Source organism: Boleophthalmus pectinirostris, unplaced genomic scaffold (genome assembly GCF_026225935.1).
Source record: "Boleophthalmus pectinirostris isolate CB_2022bp ecotype Guang Dong unplaced genomic scaffold, ASM2622593v1 HiC_scaffold_14, whole genome shotgun sequence".
In the NCBI taxonomy this organism is placed as follows: Eukaryota; Metazoa; Chordata; class Actinopteri; order Gobiiformes; family Gobiidae; genus Boleophthalmus; species Boleophthalmus pectinirostris.
Window position 1 is genome coordinate 32084047 of NW_026571047.1, and position 16772 is coordinate 32100818.

Sequence of the window (16772 nt, forward strand, 5' to 3'; positions counted from 1 at the left end):
TTGTGTGCTGTTTTTAGCAGGTGCCATGGTGCTGAACACCTCACTGGGAACTCCACGGATAAACCTGAACTCCAGCGTCAGCGCTCCATTTACCTTCCCCGCCATCCAGCTCCTGGGTCTGGAGATGCTCCTGCACTATTTGATGGGCCCTGAGGTTGTAGCTGCTGCAGCAAAGAACAATCTTAACCTCAGCCTTGGTACAAGATCAAGTATACAACAGGATAAATACAATTACACCCTCTGTCTAAAATCCTGTCTTGACCAGTTTAGCCTGGTTTAGCCTGGTCTGACTAGTTTAACCTGGTTAGTCCTGGTCTTGACTAGTTTAGACCTGGTTTAGTCCTGGTATTTACCTGGTTTAGTCTTGGTTTTGTCCTGGTTTAGTCTTGGTGTTGTCCTGGTTTTAGTCCTGGTCTTGACCTAGATTAGTCCTGGTTTAGTCCTGGTCTTGACCTAGTTTAGTCCTGGTTTAGTCCTGGTCTTGACCTAGTTTAGACCTGGTTTAGTCCTGGTATTTACCTGGTTTAGTCTTGGTTTTGTCCTGGTTTAGTCTTAGTGTTGTCCTGGTTTTAGTCCTGGTCTTGACCTAGATTAGTCCTTTTAGTCTGGTTTAGTCCTGGTCTTGACCTAGTTTAGTCCTGGTTTAGTCCTGGTCTTGACCTAGTTTAGACCTGGTTTAGTCTGGTATTTACCTGGTTTAGTCTTGGTTTTGTCCTGTTTAGTCTTAGTGTTGTCCTGGTTTAGTCTAGTCCTGGTTTAGTCCTGGTCTTGACCTAGTTTAGTCCTGGTTTAGTCCTGGTCTTGACCTAGTTTAGACCTGGTTTAGTCCTGGTATTTACCTGGTTTAGTCTTGGTTTTGTCCTGGTTTAGTCTTGGTGTTGTCCTGGTTTTAGTCCTGGTCTTGACCTAGATTAGTCCTGGTTTAGTCCTGGTTTAGTCCTGGTCTTGACCTAGTTTAGACCTGGTTTAGTCCTGGTCTTGACCTAGTTTAGACCTGGTTTAGTCCTGGTATTTACCTGGTTTAGTCTTGGTTTTGTCCTGGTTTAGTCTTGGTGTTGTCCTGGTTTTAGTCCTGGTCTTGACCTAGATTAGTCCTGGTTTAGTCCTGGTTTAGTCTGGTCTGACCTAGTTTAGTCCTGGTTTAGTCCTGGTCTTGACCTAGTTTAGACCTGGTTTAGTCCTGGTATTTTCCTGGTTTAGTCTTGGTTTTGTCCTGGTTTAGTCCTGGTTTAGTCCTTGGTCAGGTCTGCTTTAGTCCTGGGTTAGACCTGGTGTTTATCTGGTTTAGTCCTGGTTTAGTCCTCGGTCAGGTCTGCTTTAGTCCTGGGTTAGACCTGGTGTTGATCTGGTTTAGTTTTTGTCCTGGTTAAGATCTTGTCTAGTTTTGGTTCTTCAAAATAAATTGCCTAAATAAAAGTCCAAAAATTCCTCAAGTAAGAGCGAAAAACTATTTAATTAAACTCGTCCTACTCAAACAGGAGTAAAAGTCTCGTGTCTGGCAACTCGTGGTACAACTTCTGGTCACGTAAATGTAAAATCTGAACACATTTTGTCTGAAGTTTTGTTCTTTTTCAGTTTGTAAAATCTAAAATGTTTTTGTCTGTTTATGTTGAGGTTGTGGAAACGGCCAGAATCTTTGTCACTGACGCCAACGACGAAGCTCCAGAGTTTCAGAACCTGCCCTTCATAATCAGCATCCCAGAGGTAAGACCGGACTTTTAGACCTGGTTTAGACCTGGTTAGACCTGGTTAGACCTGGTTTAGACCTGGTTTAGACCTGGTTTAGACCTGCACTGGTTAAGATGTGGTTTTACTTGGTACCAGATTTAGTCATGATTTTTGTGATTGATGTTTCGTTATGATCCTGGTTTAGTCCTTTAGTTTATTCTGGTTTAGGATAGACCGGTTTACTAGTGGTTTAGACCTGGTTTAGTCGTGATTTAGTCCTGCTTTAGTCCTGGTTCAGTCCTGGTTCAGTCCTGCTTTAGTCCAAGTTAAGTTCTGCTTTAGTCCTGGTTCAGTTCTGGTTTAGTCATTTTTCAAACCAGGTTTAGTCCCACTTTAGTCCTACTTTAACCCTGGTTCAGTCCTGCTTTAGTCCTGGTTCAGTCCTGCTTTAGTCCTGGTTCAGTCCTGGTTTAGTCCTGCTTTAGACCTGGTTTAGTTCTCATTTAGTTCTTGTTCTGTCCTGCTTTAGTCCTGGTTTTGACTTAGTTTAGCACTGGCTTATTCATGACTTAGTCCTTCTTTAGTCCTTTTTTTTTAGTCCTGATTTAGATCTGGTTTAGTACTGGTTTAGTCCTGGTTCAGTCCTGGTTTAGTCCTGATTTAGTCTTAGACTTAGACAGACTTTATTGATCCACACAGGAAGCTCACACATCATATAAAAAAAAATGTAATAAACTTCTAAATACATGACAGTAAAAAAAATAGCAAGTCCTGCTTCAGTCCTGGTTCTGTCCTGCTTTAGACCTGGTTTAGTCCTGGTTTGGTCATTTTTTTAAACCAGGTTTAGTCCCACTTTAGTCCTACTTTAACCCTGGTTCAGTCCTGCTTTAGTCCTGGTTCAGTCCTGGTTTAGTCCTGGTTCAGTCCTGGTTTAGTCCTGGTTCAGTCCTGGTTCAGTCCTGTTTAGTCCTGGTTCAGTCCTGGTTTAGTCCTTGTTCAGTCCTGGTTTAGTCCTGGTTCAGTCCTGGTTCAGTCCTGGTTTAGTCCTGGTTTAGTCCTGGTTTAGTCCTGGTTCAGTCCTGGTTCAGTCCTGCTTTAGTCCTGGTTTAGTCCTGGTTTAGTCCTGCTTTAGTCCTGTTTAGTCCTGGTTCAGTCCTGGTTCAGTCCTGCTTTAGTCCTGGTTTAGTCCTGGTTCAGTCCTGCTTTAGTCCTGCTTTAGTCCTGGTTTAGTCCTGGTTTAGTCCTGGTTTAGTCCTGGTTCAGTCCTAGTTCAGCTCTGGTTTAGACCTGGCTTAGACCTGGTTTAGACCTGGTTTAGACCTGGTTTAGTCCTGATTTAAACCTGGTTTAGTCCTGGTTTAGACCTGGTTTAGACCTGGTTTAGACCTGATTTAAACCTGGTTTAGACCTGGTTCAGTCCTGGTTTAGACCTGATTTAAACCTGGTTTAGACCTGGTTTAGACCTGGTTTAGTCCTGGTGTTGACCTGGTTTAGTCCTGGTTTAGTCCTAGTTTAGTCCTGTTTAGTCCCTGGTTTAGTCCTGGGTTAGTCCTGGTGTTGACCTGGTTTAGTCCTGGTTTAGTCCTGGGTTAGTCCTGGTAGTCGGGTTTAGTCTTGGTTTAGTCCTGGTTTAGGCCTCTCCCCAGTCCTTTTGTTTAGTACCTGTTTAGTCCTGGTTTGACCTGGTTAGTCCTGGTTTAGTCCTGTTTAGAGTCCTGGTTTAGTCCTGGTTCAGTCCTGGTTTAGTCCTGGTTTAGTCCTGGTTCAGTCCTGGTTTAGTCCTCTGGTTTAGTCCTGGTTTAGTCCTGGTTTAGTCCTGGTTTAGTCCTGGTTTAGTCCTGGTTTAGTCCTGGTTTAGTCCTGGTTTAGTCCTGGTTTAGTCCTGGTTTAGTCCTGGTTCAGTCCTGGTTTAGTCTCATTGTTTTCCTCTTTGTTCCAGGACGCGGCTGCAGGGACCAGTGTTTACAAGGTGGAGGCCACAGACAGAGACTTGGGCTCAGGAGGAAGTGTCTCTTATTTTCTACAGGTAACAAACAAATCATGTAGAAACATTTATATTTTCATCCATTTAAATTTACTTTTTGGAGCTTTCTACCCAAAAAAAAAAAAAAAAAAAAAAAAAATCAAAAACACATCTGAAGTGTCTTATTTGTCATCCATGCATGTTTGAGTAATCTAGCGATCTCTTATGGCCCCTATTCAAACCCTCTTTATAATATGATTGTAGTAGTTTCAGTAGGGGGATGCATGCTGATTGTGTTGTGATAGCGCTCTGAAGGGGGAGTGACTTAACACAGAGAGCGAGAGAAAAAGGGATCCAGAGCGTTGTTTTTGATTAATATAACACAGCGTCTTTAAAGGTGACGTATTCACTCACTCAGAGTTGGATGTACATTATGTTTGAGTTATCCTGTATTGTCCTAAAAAATCAGTTTTCACCTACCACCTATCTCCACCCTCTGCTCTGTACTTAGATGTGACTATTCCAGATTTACAGAGGACGATGAAATTCACAAGATTTCTTAAATATTTGATCTTTGATGTGATGTGTGTACAGTTGTTGGGCAAGTGACTTTAAAACTGTCATGTTTTTATTTCTGACGTGTTTCTGTCATTTCAAAGTGATTCGTTACATTTCAATATGACTGAGTTTAACATGTAAAACATGACACGACTGTTACAGCACTTTTAATTTACTCAGCAAAATAACTGCCAAGATGCTGAACTTATGCACCGTATATGGACTAAACCAGGACTAAACCAGGACTAAACCAGGTTTAAACTAAACCAGGTCTAAACCAGTCTAAACCAGGTTAAAACCAGGACTAAACCAGGCTAAACCAGGTCTAAACAGGACTAAACCAGGACTAAACCAGGTCTAAACTAAACCAGGTCTAAACCAGGACTAAACCAGGACTAAACCAGGTAAACCAGGTCTAAACCAGGTCTAAACCAGGTTTAAACCAGGACTAAACCAGGCTAACCAGGTCTAAACCAGGACTAAACAGGACTAAACCAGGTCTAAACCAGGTTTAAATCAGGTCTAAACCAGGTCTAAACTAAACCAGGCTGAACCAGGACTAAACCAGGACTAAACCAGGTCTAAAACCAGGTCTAAACCAGGACTAAACCAGGACTAAACCAGGTCTAAACCAGGTTTAAATCAGGTCTAAACCAGGTCTAAACCAGAGCTGAACCAGGACTAAACCAGGACTAAACCAGGTCTAAACCAGGTCTAAACCAGGACTAAACCAGGACTAAACCAGGACTAAACCAGGACTAAACCAGGTCTAAACCAGAGCTGAACCGAGGTCTAAACCAGGACTAAACCAGGTCTAAACCAGGACTAAACAAGGTCTAAACCAGGACTAAACCTGGACTGAACCAGGTTTAAATCAGGTCTAAACCAGGTCTAAACCAGAGCTGAACTGAGGTCTAAACCAGGACTAAACCAGGTCTAAACCAGGACTAAACCTGGACTGAACCAGGACTAAACCAGGACTAAATCAGGATTAAAACAGGAGTAAATCCGGACTGAACCAGTACTAAAACAGAACTGAACTAGGATTAACCAGGACTAAACCAGGACTAAACCAGGACTAAACCAGAACTGAACCAAAACTAAACCAGGTCTAAACCAGGACTGAACCAGGACCAAACCAGGACTAATATTGGACTAGAACTTGCAAGGTGCGATCGGGCGTCACCTGCGTTAGCCCCTTTGGAGCGTGGAGTTGTGCGTCGGTCCTTTCGCCCGCGGTCACCAGACGGTCTACACGGGCGCGTCTCCGGCGTTTCACCGCTGCTGATGTCGCCGTGATTTTAGCGAATTTGTATGAAGAAAAACGAAAAACCCTCCACTTCAATCCAGGTTAAAAAAGCTTTGTGACACGTGTTACTCACATTTGTACCGAGTAAAATATTACATGTTTTTTTCCCTGTAATGACTTAAAGGTTGTATAGAGGATTTTCCAAGGAACGAGAAATCCAGCGACTGTTTGTCCTTTTTCAAATGTTGCGCATGTGTGAAACCCCCCCCCTCCCCTACAGCCACAGCTCCTACGTAGAAACACCTCCTAACCTCCTCCTTACGTCAGAAACAGGTTTGTTTACAGCCGGTGCACATGACTTGTAAACAACTAACTACAGTGTTGGTTAGACAAGACGGAGAAGTGAGGAGCAGGGGGAGAGCAGAGAAGAGTGCGTGAAGATTCCATGCGAATGAACTAGCTACAACACGCAGCAGCAAGCGGACTCTTTCTTTGCCTTGAAAATGACGTTTTCAGACATAGGATATCACTTTCGTGTCCTGAAAAACGTTTGACTAGCTCTTGGAAATAAAGTACGTTTTCATAATAAGCAGAAGTTTTCCTGTCCAGGAGTAATTTGTGGACCAGTGCTTCAGTCTTTAGACTCTTCGTCTGCTTCATTCGCGCCATCACTGGAATGAATCTCCAAGAATCACCTTAGTTTGGCTTCGCTGCTTTTCCCCTTGTCTTCTTCTTTCAGCGACCTCAAAAACGGACTTTCTTTTGCGGCGAACTGCTCCTGGATTCTTGTCGCCATCACAACAAACTTTGTGTGAACTGCGAGGAAGATATAGGTCAAAAAAGCCGCTAAAAACTGTTGCGTTGGTGGAGTAAACAGCGTCTGTGCGTCTTGCGTCTGTGGACTGCGTGACAGTCGTACGTAAACCACGTAAACGGCGGCGCAGGCAAGTCAGTTACACTAGAAACGTAGGGAGTTTGATTGACAGCCTGTCAGCTCACAGATAACGAGGCAGTGTCGTTATCTATTGGCAAATGTTTAGCCCCACCACGTCCAGAGTTGATGAATTTTTATTCTCTTTTTTTTGGTCATCATAATTACAAGGCTACTGCATCTTATAATCTATCATTGACAATTTGAAACAAAAAAAATCCTCCATACAACCTTTAAATTACTGCGTTACAGCAAAAAGCAACGCATCACAGTAATTTGTTACTTTTATAACGCGTTACTTTCAACACTGCGTCTGAGTAATTATGTCATTTTCTCCATGTTGTTTACACTATTTTAGTAATTAAACCTCTGGCTTTAGGTGATAATAATAAAAATAATTGCATCCATTTCCAGCTTTAGTTTATACTTTCTAAAGCTGAAGGATTAAAGCGTCTAAAAACCGCGTGTTATTATTATTATTTGTTTCTGCACGTGCTCAGTGAGGCTCTGACCTCTGCCGTTAGCGGATTAGCCCTGACGGAGAACATGTGCCTCCCGGACCTTTTCAATTATAAAAGTAACCCGGGGTCAGAGGTCAGCGCATGAAACCACTCTGAGTTTGATGAAAATTGAAAATGCAGAATGTCGTCGGAGGATTAAGGGTCTGGGACAAAAGGGCAGGTGAATTTCTCTGTTTGTGTTTTTGTTCTTGTTTTTGTTTTTCATGTATCTGAGATCTCGGATCTCTCAAACTAAGTCCACTGTGTTTTTCAATACACATAACAGAGGTAGTTCAGTTCAGTCCTGGTTTAGTCCTGGTTTAGTCCTGGTGTTGACCTGGTTTAGTCCTGGTATAGATCGGGTTTAGTCTTGGTTTAGTCCTGCTTTAGTCCTAGTTTTTTGACCTGGTTTAGTCCTGGTTAGTCCTGGTATAGATCCTGGGTTTAGTCCTGGTTTAGTCCTGGTTTAGTTCTGGTTTAGTCCTGGTTTAGTTCGAGGTCAAACTAAGTCCACTGTGTTCTGTCTGAATCTGATTATAAAGCACTTTAATGTCTGGTAATCAGGAAATGCGCGTTAGCATGCTAGTTATTGTTAGCTTCATAGTCACAGAAAAAGTTCTCTTAAAGTCGTGAGAAGCTTTTATAAACTCATCATCGTGAGTCTTTAGGCTCTGGACGCAGAAGGAAAAGGTGAGGAGGAACTCTGACCACGACAAACTCTTTAAATGAACTGTGAAAATAAAGTACAGTGTTTTTAATTTGAAACGGTAGATGAAAAATAAATATTTAAACTGTTTAAATGTAACTGGTGAGGAGGAGGAGGAGATGGAGAGACTGAGGAGGCTGATGACTCTGCTGCTGTCACCATAGACTGTATAGAAATGGACATCGTTAACCCACTAGCCGCTGTGATCCAGACAGGAAGTGAGCATGGGGGCACTTCCGGCTCCAGTTGACTTTATATTGAAAAATATACCCCCCCCCCCCCCCCGTACCTGCTGCCGTGAGCCTCGTCATTTTGGTCTTAAAATGTTCATATTAACTTGCTCTACATCAGGCATGTCCAAACTACGGCCCGTGGGCCAAATGCGGCCCTCGGACAAATCCCTCAGGCTTCCAGGTGCTTTGGCCCAAATTACCTTGCATCAATTAAAAATGAATTTTTTACTGCAAGTTTTTTTTTGAAAATCTACTTTGATAAAGCCATTATTGAAGATTTAATGTGTAGGATTTTAGAATGACTGATGGCTCATTCTAACGTGTTAAACATGCACATGTTTCATTTATTCACTGTATTGAGTTCCAGTCTGTGGCCCTCGATCGGCCTCTGCTTCATCTGTGTTTAGAAATGTGGCCCTTGATGAAAAAAGTTTGGACACCCCTGTTCTACATGATCCTGCTGTTTTTATTTCACTATTTTGTCTGTTGATAAATTCAATAAATTCATATTCCTAATATGGAGCTTGACTCCAAATTCACTCCTGTAACTGCCAGCCTCGGTGAACTTCATTTGACTGGAGCCAAGCTCTATGTTATGAATATGATTTATTTTTATTATTATTTATTTTTTTAATGCAAAAAAACCCACCAGGGTCACGTGTCAAGGGTTAATACGAACATTTTAAGACCAAAATGAGGAGGTTCACAGCAGCAGGTACAGAGAGATCTGCAGCCAGAGTCAGAAGGAGCCAGAAGAGCCGTATCTGAACTGCCTATTTAACTTGCCCATTTCTTAATACAGTTTATGGCTGTAAAAGACGTAAAAGGCCACATGGATGATGGATCATTCTGGAACCTGCCTGTACGACAGAGGAATTACTCAGATATAAGAGCACCTCCTGATTTAAAAGCAAAACCTAAGTTGAAACTGGTATTTAAAAACACAATTAGTGTTTTTAATCATCATAGTCTATTTTTTAGTCTGGAAATGGACTTTGACATTTTAGTCTCATGATAACATCACAATAACAACACATCTGTGTGTGTGGAGACCAGTTAGAGTTTATTAGACACACAGGACAATATTTCAAGTCGTACGTGTTTGTTTCAGGCGTCGTCTTCTGTCCCGTTCACCATCGACCCTCACAGCGGGATCCTCCGAGTCCGACCGGGAGAAACTCTGGACTACGAGACCACGCCCACCCACTTCATCACCGTCATCGCCAAGGTAACCAACCAAACAGAAATATTACGGAAATGTACGTCAAATATTGAAGTATTTTTGCTCTGGTTTTAGTCTGATTTAGAATTGGTTTGTTCTTGGTTAAAGACTTTTCTAATCCTGGTACAAGCTTTGTTCTTGGTATTTTTTAGTGTTGGGTTAGATCTGGTTTAGACCTGTTTATATCCTGGTTTAGACCTGGTTTAGACCTGGTTAAGTCTTGGTTTAAACATAGTTTAGACCCGGGTTAGTCCTGGTTTATAGATGCCCTGATTAAAAGTCCAATCCTAGTTTAGTCCTGGTAGAGTCCATTGCTTGTCAAGTTCTGGTTTAGACTTTAGACCTTATTAAGTCCTGGTTTAGTCCTGGTTCAGTCCCAGTTTAGTCCCGGTTTAGACCTGGTTTAGTTCTATTTTAGTCCTGGTTTAGTCCTAGTTTAGTCCAGTTTTAGTCCTAGTTTAGTCCTGGTTTAGTCCTTGTTCAGTCCTAGTTTATTCCTGGTTCAGTCCTGGTTTAGTCCTGGTTTAGTCCCTGGTTTAGTCCTGGTTTAGTCCTAGTTTAGTCCTGCTTTAGACCTGGTTTGGTCCTGGTTTAGTCCTGCTTTAGACCTGGTTTAATCCTGGTTCAGTCCTGATTCAGTCCTGGTTCAGTCCCAGTTTAGTCCTGGTTTGGTCCTGGTTCGATCCTGGTTCAGTCCTGGTTCAGTCCTGGTTTCAGTCCTGGTTTAGTCCTGGTTTAGGTTCAGTCCTGGTTTAGTCCTGGTTTAGTCCTGGTTTAGTCCTGGTTCAGTCCTGTTTTTAGTCCTGGTTTAGTCCTGGTTCAGTCCTGGTTTTCCTGGTTTTGGTTTTAGTCCTGGTTTAGTCCTGGTTCAGTCCTGGTTTAGTCCTGGTTCAGTCCTGGTTTAGTCCTGGTTTAGACCTGGTTTAGTCCCGGTTTAGTCCTGGTTCAGTCCTGGTTCAGTCCTGGTTTAGTCCTGGTTTAGTCCTGGTTTAGTCCTGGTTCAGTCCTGGTTTAGTCCTGGTTTAGTCCTGGTTTAGTCCTGGTTTAGTCCTGGTTTAGTTCCTAGTCGTATTTCTCTTTCACCAAACCATCTGTCGGTGACACTTGTGCACCTGTGTAACCGGCGGCCATTTTGATCTTGTCACTTCCTGTTGTCCCTCGTCGCGTTTCCACGGCGACGCGGCCATGATGTCGTGAGGTGTAAAGTTGTGATGCACAGAGTGATTTTCACCTCACGACATCACACGAGGAAACAAAACACAAGCTACAAACGAGAAAAGTGTCATTCCCCCGTCTGGGTCGCTGCCGGATCTGCGTCGCTGCCGGATCTGCAGATCTGCGTCAGTCACACTCCACCTTCATTTCACTTTAATTTCACAATTTTACTCACCAGAAACGGTTAAATTTATTGATTCAAGTTAAAGGCGCACTGTGTAACCTGCTTGTTTCTATGGATACGTCATTGCTCTGCCTGGAGCGTTACACAGCAGTGGTCCCCAAACCTTTTTCTGCACCACGGACTAGTTTTACAGCAGACGATATTTCCTGCTTTTAGACCTTGTTTAGACCTGGTTTAGATCTGGTTTAGTCCTGGTTTAGACCTGTTTTAAACTTGATTTAGTCCTGGTTTAGTCCTGGTTTTGTTTTGGTTTTAGTTCAGGTTTAGACCTGGTTTGGACTTGATTTACTCCTGGTTTAGGCCTGTTTTAGACCTGATTTAGTCCTGGTTCAGTCCTGGTGTAGTCCTGGTTTAGACCTGGTTTAGTCCTGGTTTCATCATGGTTTTGTTTTGGTTTTAGTTCTGATTTAGACCTGGTTTAGACCTGTTTTAGACCTGGTTTAGACCTGGTTTAGTCCTAGTTTAGTCCTGGTTTAGTCCTGGTTTAGTTCTATTTTAGTCCTGGTTTAGTCCTAGTTTAGTCCTGGTTTAGTCCTGGTTTAGTCCCGGTTTAGTCCTGGTTTAGACTTGGTTTTGTCTTGGTTTAGACCTGATTTATTCCTGGTTTAGTCCTAGTTTGGTCCTGGTTTAGTCCTGGTTTAGACTTGGTTTTGTCTTGGTTTAGACCTGGTTCAGTCCTGGTTTAGTCCCAGTTTAGTCCTGGTTTAGTCCCGGTTTAGTCCCGGTTTAGTCCCGGTTTAGTCCTGGTTTAGTCCTGGTTTAGACCTGGTTTAGACCTGGTTTAGACCTGGTTTAGACCTGGTTCAGTCCTGGTTCAGTCCTGGTTTAGTCCTGGTTTAGACCTGGTTTAGACCTGGTTCAGTCCCGGTGTTTGGGGACATTAAACATTTCTACTTTATATTTATTCAAATACGTTTCATTTTAAAGCTTTAAAATACATTGAAAAACAAACATTCTGACTGTCAGTGGGGTCGCCTCTCCACAGATCTGACCTGTAACTTGGTCTGGTTTGATCTCCATGAAGATAGAAAGGTTTAATACCACACTGACACCTTTAAATAGAGTTCACGAAGAAAGTTTCATAAGGTTTATTTTTATTTCTGGTAAAATCCTGTATCGCTGTAATTACAAAACACTTGAAATATCACACTCAGATCAGGCAGCCTCGACGTTTCTCCGCGCTCGTCTCTTTGCTCGAGTTTTTTAGCTGTTAAATTTGGTGTTAACATGATTTACTCCTGGTTTAGGCCTGTTTTAGACCTGATTTAGTCCTAGTTCAGTCCTGGTTTAGACCTGGTTTAGTCCTGGTTTTATCATGGTTTTGTTTTGGTTTTAGTTCTGATTTAGACCTGGTTTAGTCCTGGTTTAGTCCTGGTTTTGTTTTGGTTTTAGTTCTGATTTAGACCTGGTTTAGTCCTGGTTTAGTCCTGTTTTGGTCCTGGTTTAGACCTGTTTAGACCTTTTTAGACTGGTTTAGTTTTCCTGGTTTAGTCCTGTTAGTTGTTTTGGTCCTGGTTTGGTCCTGGTTTAGACCTGGTTTAGACCTGGTTTAGTCCTGGTTTTATCATGGTTTTGTTTTGGTTTTAGTTCTGGTTTAGTCCTGGATTGGTCCTGGTTTTGTCTTGGTTTAAACCTGGTTTAGACCTGTTTTAGACCTGATTTAGTCCTGGTTTAGTCCTTGTTTGGTCCTGGTTTAGTCCTGGTTCAGTCCTGGTTTAGACCTGGTTTAGACCTGGTTTAGTCCTGGTTTTATCATGGTTTTGTTTTGGTTTTAGTTCTGGTTTAGTTCTGGTTCGGTCCTGGTTCAGTCCTGGTTTAGTCCTGGTTTAGACTTGGTTTTGTCTTGGTTTAGACCTGATTTATTCCTGGTTTAGTCCTTGTTTGGTCCTGGTTTAGTCCTGGTTTAGTCCTGGTTTAGACTTGGTTTTGTCTTGGTTTAGTCCTGGTTCAGTCCTGGTTTAGTCCTGGTTTAGTCCAGTCCTGGTTTAGTCCTGGTTTAGTCCTGGTTTAGACCTGGTTTAGTCCTGGTTTAGACCTGGTTTAGTCCTGGTTTAGACCTGGTTCAGTCCTGGTTTAGTCCTGGTTTAGGCCCGGGGGTTGGGGACATTAAACATTTCTACTTTATATTTATTCAAATACGTTTTATTTTAAAGCTTTAAAATACCTTGAAAAACAAACATTCTGACTGTGAGCGGGGTCGCCTCTCCACAGATCTGACCTGTAACTTGGTCTGGTTTGGTCTCCATGAAGATAGAAAGGTTTAATACCACACTGACCCGAAAAGTTACACAATGCACCTTTAACACCTTTAAATAGAGTTCACGAAGAAAGTTTCAGAAGGTTTATTTTTATTTCTGGTAAAATCCTGTATCGCTGTAATTACAAAACACTTGAAATATCACACTCAGATCAGGCAGCCTCGGCGTTTCTCCGCGCTCGTCTCTTTGCTCGAGTTTTTTAGCTGTTAAATTTGGTGTTAACACGAACTCTGGGCTCAGATTTAACGGAAATTAAACATATTTAATTAAAGATATAATAAAAACAGGCATTATCATTATCAAGTATTTTTAACAGAAAAACAACCGGTCGTCTAGATCAGTGGTGCTCAATACATCGATCTCAATCTACCAGTCGATCGCCAAGGTCGTGTGAGTAGATCGCCGTGTCTCGTCTCGGACTCGCGTTTGGACTCGGTCTTGTCTCTCACTCGAGGTCTGACACTCAACAAGTGTGATCATGTTTCATTCCGGCCGCTGCTGTTGGTAATAAACTTGTAGCGGGTGCAGGAGCGTGTGGGGCGTCTCAGTGCAGCCTGTGCGCTCATTTGAAACCCGCGGAGACTCTACGGCGCATCACAAACACACACGCTCCCTACGCACGGCTCGTCTGCGACAGCGTGTGCCCTCGTGTACCAGCGTGCATCACAGGGCAGGTTCAACTTCCTAAACATCCTACCTGTCCATCTGCCTCACGTCAGCACGCCGCCCCTCGCCTTTTCACGCTCTCGCTCCTTCCTGCGTACAGCCAACACAAGCCCCTCCCACAGTGCGGCTGATTAGAAGAGCAAGACCAAACGTGAAGCAAAAACCAGTCGAAATTTGTGTTCCAGTGTTGGCACAAAGCAGGTCTGGTCTACAGCATAGAGCGGATCTACAGAACAGACCTACTGCCACATTTGGCTGAAGTTTGTCTAACAAAAGTGACAAATGCATCTGTGTTTGTCACGATGTGCGTTTGGTTTGGTAAAACGTGCAGAGGCTGGTAAATATCAAGACTGCAAAACCAGAAAAGAATGAAACTCCAGTTTGGAACTTTAAAAAAAACAGGTTTAAAAAATCTTCCTTCACTTTTTTCACAGTTTTGTGTAAAGTGCCAGAGGAAGAGGTTCTCAAACTGTGGGGGAGGGTCCAAAAAAGGGGCACAGAGTGTTTCAGTGCAGTTTGTTTGACTTTGTATTAGGTCGATCATTTCGACTTGGTCATTTTGTAAGTAGCTCACATGTTGAAAAAGTGTGAACACCCCTGGTCGAGACTTTAATCATTTTAATTGTAACAGGATGTTTATTTTATATTTTACAATGAACTGACATGTGACAAATGATTCTACTGAAGATGTATGGAGTTCAAAAACACAGTGGAGCAGAGTGTTTTCAGTTTGACAGAAGAACTGCAGGATTTGTGTGTTAAATGTGTGAATGAAACAAAACACAACTCCAGGTCTGTTTGTGATGACGAAACTACATCCTGAAATAGATCAGTAAACAGTGAAATACTAGAATTCACCTTTAACCCCCTGATGTTTTGTTGTTGTTGTTGTTGTTTTTCAGGACGGAGGAGGGAAGTACAAAGGGAGACACCAGGTCCTGTCGTCCAGCGCCACGGTCACAGTCAATCTGCAGGACTCCCAGGACACGCCCCCTGTGTTTGTGGGCACGCCTTATTTTGGATACGTGTACGAAGTCTCTGTCCCGGTGAGACTTTGCACACTAATGCTTCATATGTGTAAATAATATGTGTATTTCCTGTAGTACTTTGTAGGGCTGCACAATATACTGAAGAAATACTGATGTGTGATACAATAATATAAAGGTTTTTTTAAATTCAGTGGTGGAAGAAGTGCTCGGTTTTGTTACTTAAAGGTTGTATAGAGGATTTTCCAAGGAACGAGAAATCCAGCGACTGTTTGTCCTTTTTCAAATGTTGCGCATGTGTGAAACCACCCCCCTCCCCTACAGCTCCTACGTAGAAACACCTCTCCTCCTCTCCTCCTTACGGAGGCTGTAAACAAACCTGTTTTGTGGAAACAGGTTTGTTTACAGCCGGTGCGCTGCACATGACTTGTAAACAACTAACTACAGTGTTGGTTAGGCAAGACGGAGAAAAGTGAGGAGCGGGGGGAGGGTGTGTGCGGAGATTCCGTGCGCGGAGAAGAAGTGAGGAGCAGCTGGAAGAGCGGGCAGCGGGGACAGGAGCAGGAAAGGGGTGCAGAGAAGGTTGCGCGGAGATTCAGTGCGAATGAACTAGCTACAACACGCAGCAGCAAGCGGACTCTTTCTTTGCCTTGAAAATTACGTTTTCAGACATAGGATATCGCACATTCGTGTCCTTGAAAAACGTTTGTGTAGCTCTTGGAAATAAAGTACGTTTTCATAATAAGCAGAAGTTTCCTGTCCAGGAGTAATTTGTGGACCAGTGCGTTCAGTCTTTAGACCCTTCGTCTGCTTCAGTCGCGCCATCGCTGGAATGAATCTACAAGAATCACCTTAGTTTGGCTTCGCTGCTTTTCCCCTTGTCTTCTTCTTTCAGCGACCTCAAAAACGGACTTTCTTTTGCGGCGAACTGCTCCTGGATTCTTGTCGCCATCGCAACAAACTTTGTGCGAACTGTGAGGAAGATATAGGTCAAAAAAAGCCGCTAAGAACTGTTGCGTTGGTGGAGTAAACAGCGTCTGTGCGTCTTGCGTCTGTGGACTGTGTGACAGTCGTACGTAAACCACGTACCGGCGGCGCAGGCAAGTCAGTTACACTAGAAACGTAGGGAGTTTGATTGACAGCCTGTCAGCTCACAGATAACGAGGCAGTGTCGTTATCTATTGGCAAATGTTTAGCCCCACCACGTCCAGAGTTGATGAATTTTTTTCTTTTTTTTGGTCATCATAATTACAAGGCTACTGCATCCTTTATAATCTATCATTGACAATTTGAAACAAAAAAAAATCCTCCATACAACCTTTAAGTGAAAGTACATACACCACAGCAAAAAAAAGTACTCAAGTAAAATTAAAAGTATGACATGAAATATCTACTTAAGTAAAAGTATTAAAGTACATGTTTAAAACTGAAGGGTAAAAAAGTAAAAAGATTCCACGCAGGTTTTTGGATCTAATAAAGCTTCAAATGTAGATATGTGCTAAAGAGAAAAAAATGAATTCATATTTCTTTTTTTCCTTGCAGTTTTAATTTGTCATTTGTGCTCGTTCAAACTACAAAGCTGTGTTAAAAACAAGAGATAGAAGTACTTTTTACTTTTCACTCCTGATCAAAAATGTAGTGGAGTAGAAAGTACAAATACCTGCTGAAGTAAAAGTTAAAAGTATCCAAGTATTCCATGTTTTAATATACAATGTGAAACAGGAAACTTTTTTGTCATATTTAGCCCCGTTTAAATAGCAGACAAAAGCAATAATATTAGGAGTGTGCAAAAATATTGAAATATCGATATATCGTACTGTTTAATGTGATGATACAGTATCGATATCATGGGCTGCTGTAGCGATATATCACCAAGAGTATTTTTTGGTTTATTTTACTAAATTATTTTCTTACAGCTATAGTTTTGTTGTTTGTTTAGATCCAGGAGGTGTCAAACTCATTTTCTGGTCCGGGGGTCGTGTCCAATCCGACTTTGATCCCAAAGAGGCCGGATCAGAAAAACTCATGGAATATAAACCTCAAAAATAACAATAAGTTCAAATATTTGTGCAGAGAAACACAAATCTATTACAGAAATCTTTTTAAACTTGATGAACTCTTTCTTTTACAAAAATATGATATTATTATGAAGAACCTGAAACTTTAAGAAAAATGTAATTTCAACACAATATTTTAACATGAACTTGTATGTAAACAGGAATAAGTCAATTTTTCTTGTAAAATTCTGCACTCGGCTCCACTTTTCTCATGTTGGACATTTTTCTGATGAGGGTGTCACGGTCAACAGTCAAAACGATCGTCCTTTAAGAGCGTTTGGAAAGAGACAAGTCTTCATTTGTGCTGCTCTGGTGGGAGGGGCCACGTACAGAGACGCTGGAGACCAATGTTTTAATTAAAATATTTAAGTTGAAA

At 42.2% G+C, this 16772-nt stretch overlaps 1 protein-coding gene across 1 annotated transcript in view; it reads left to right on the forward strand.

The window, feature by feature from the left end:
• Positions 1-16772, forward strand: part of LOC110169104 (cadherin-related family member 1) — a 71735-nt gene that overhangs the window by 21018 nt on the left and 33945 nt on the right. Inside the window, exons 7-8 of the mRNA XM_055150244.1 lie at positions 8920-9036; positions 14256-14399. Of these exons, the coding sequence (XP_055006219.1) occupies positions 8920-9036; positions 14256-14399 (261 nt within the window). The remainder of the gene's footprint in view (positions 1-8919; positions 9037-14255; positions 14400-16772) is intronic.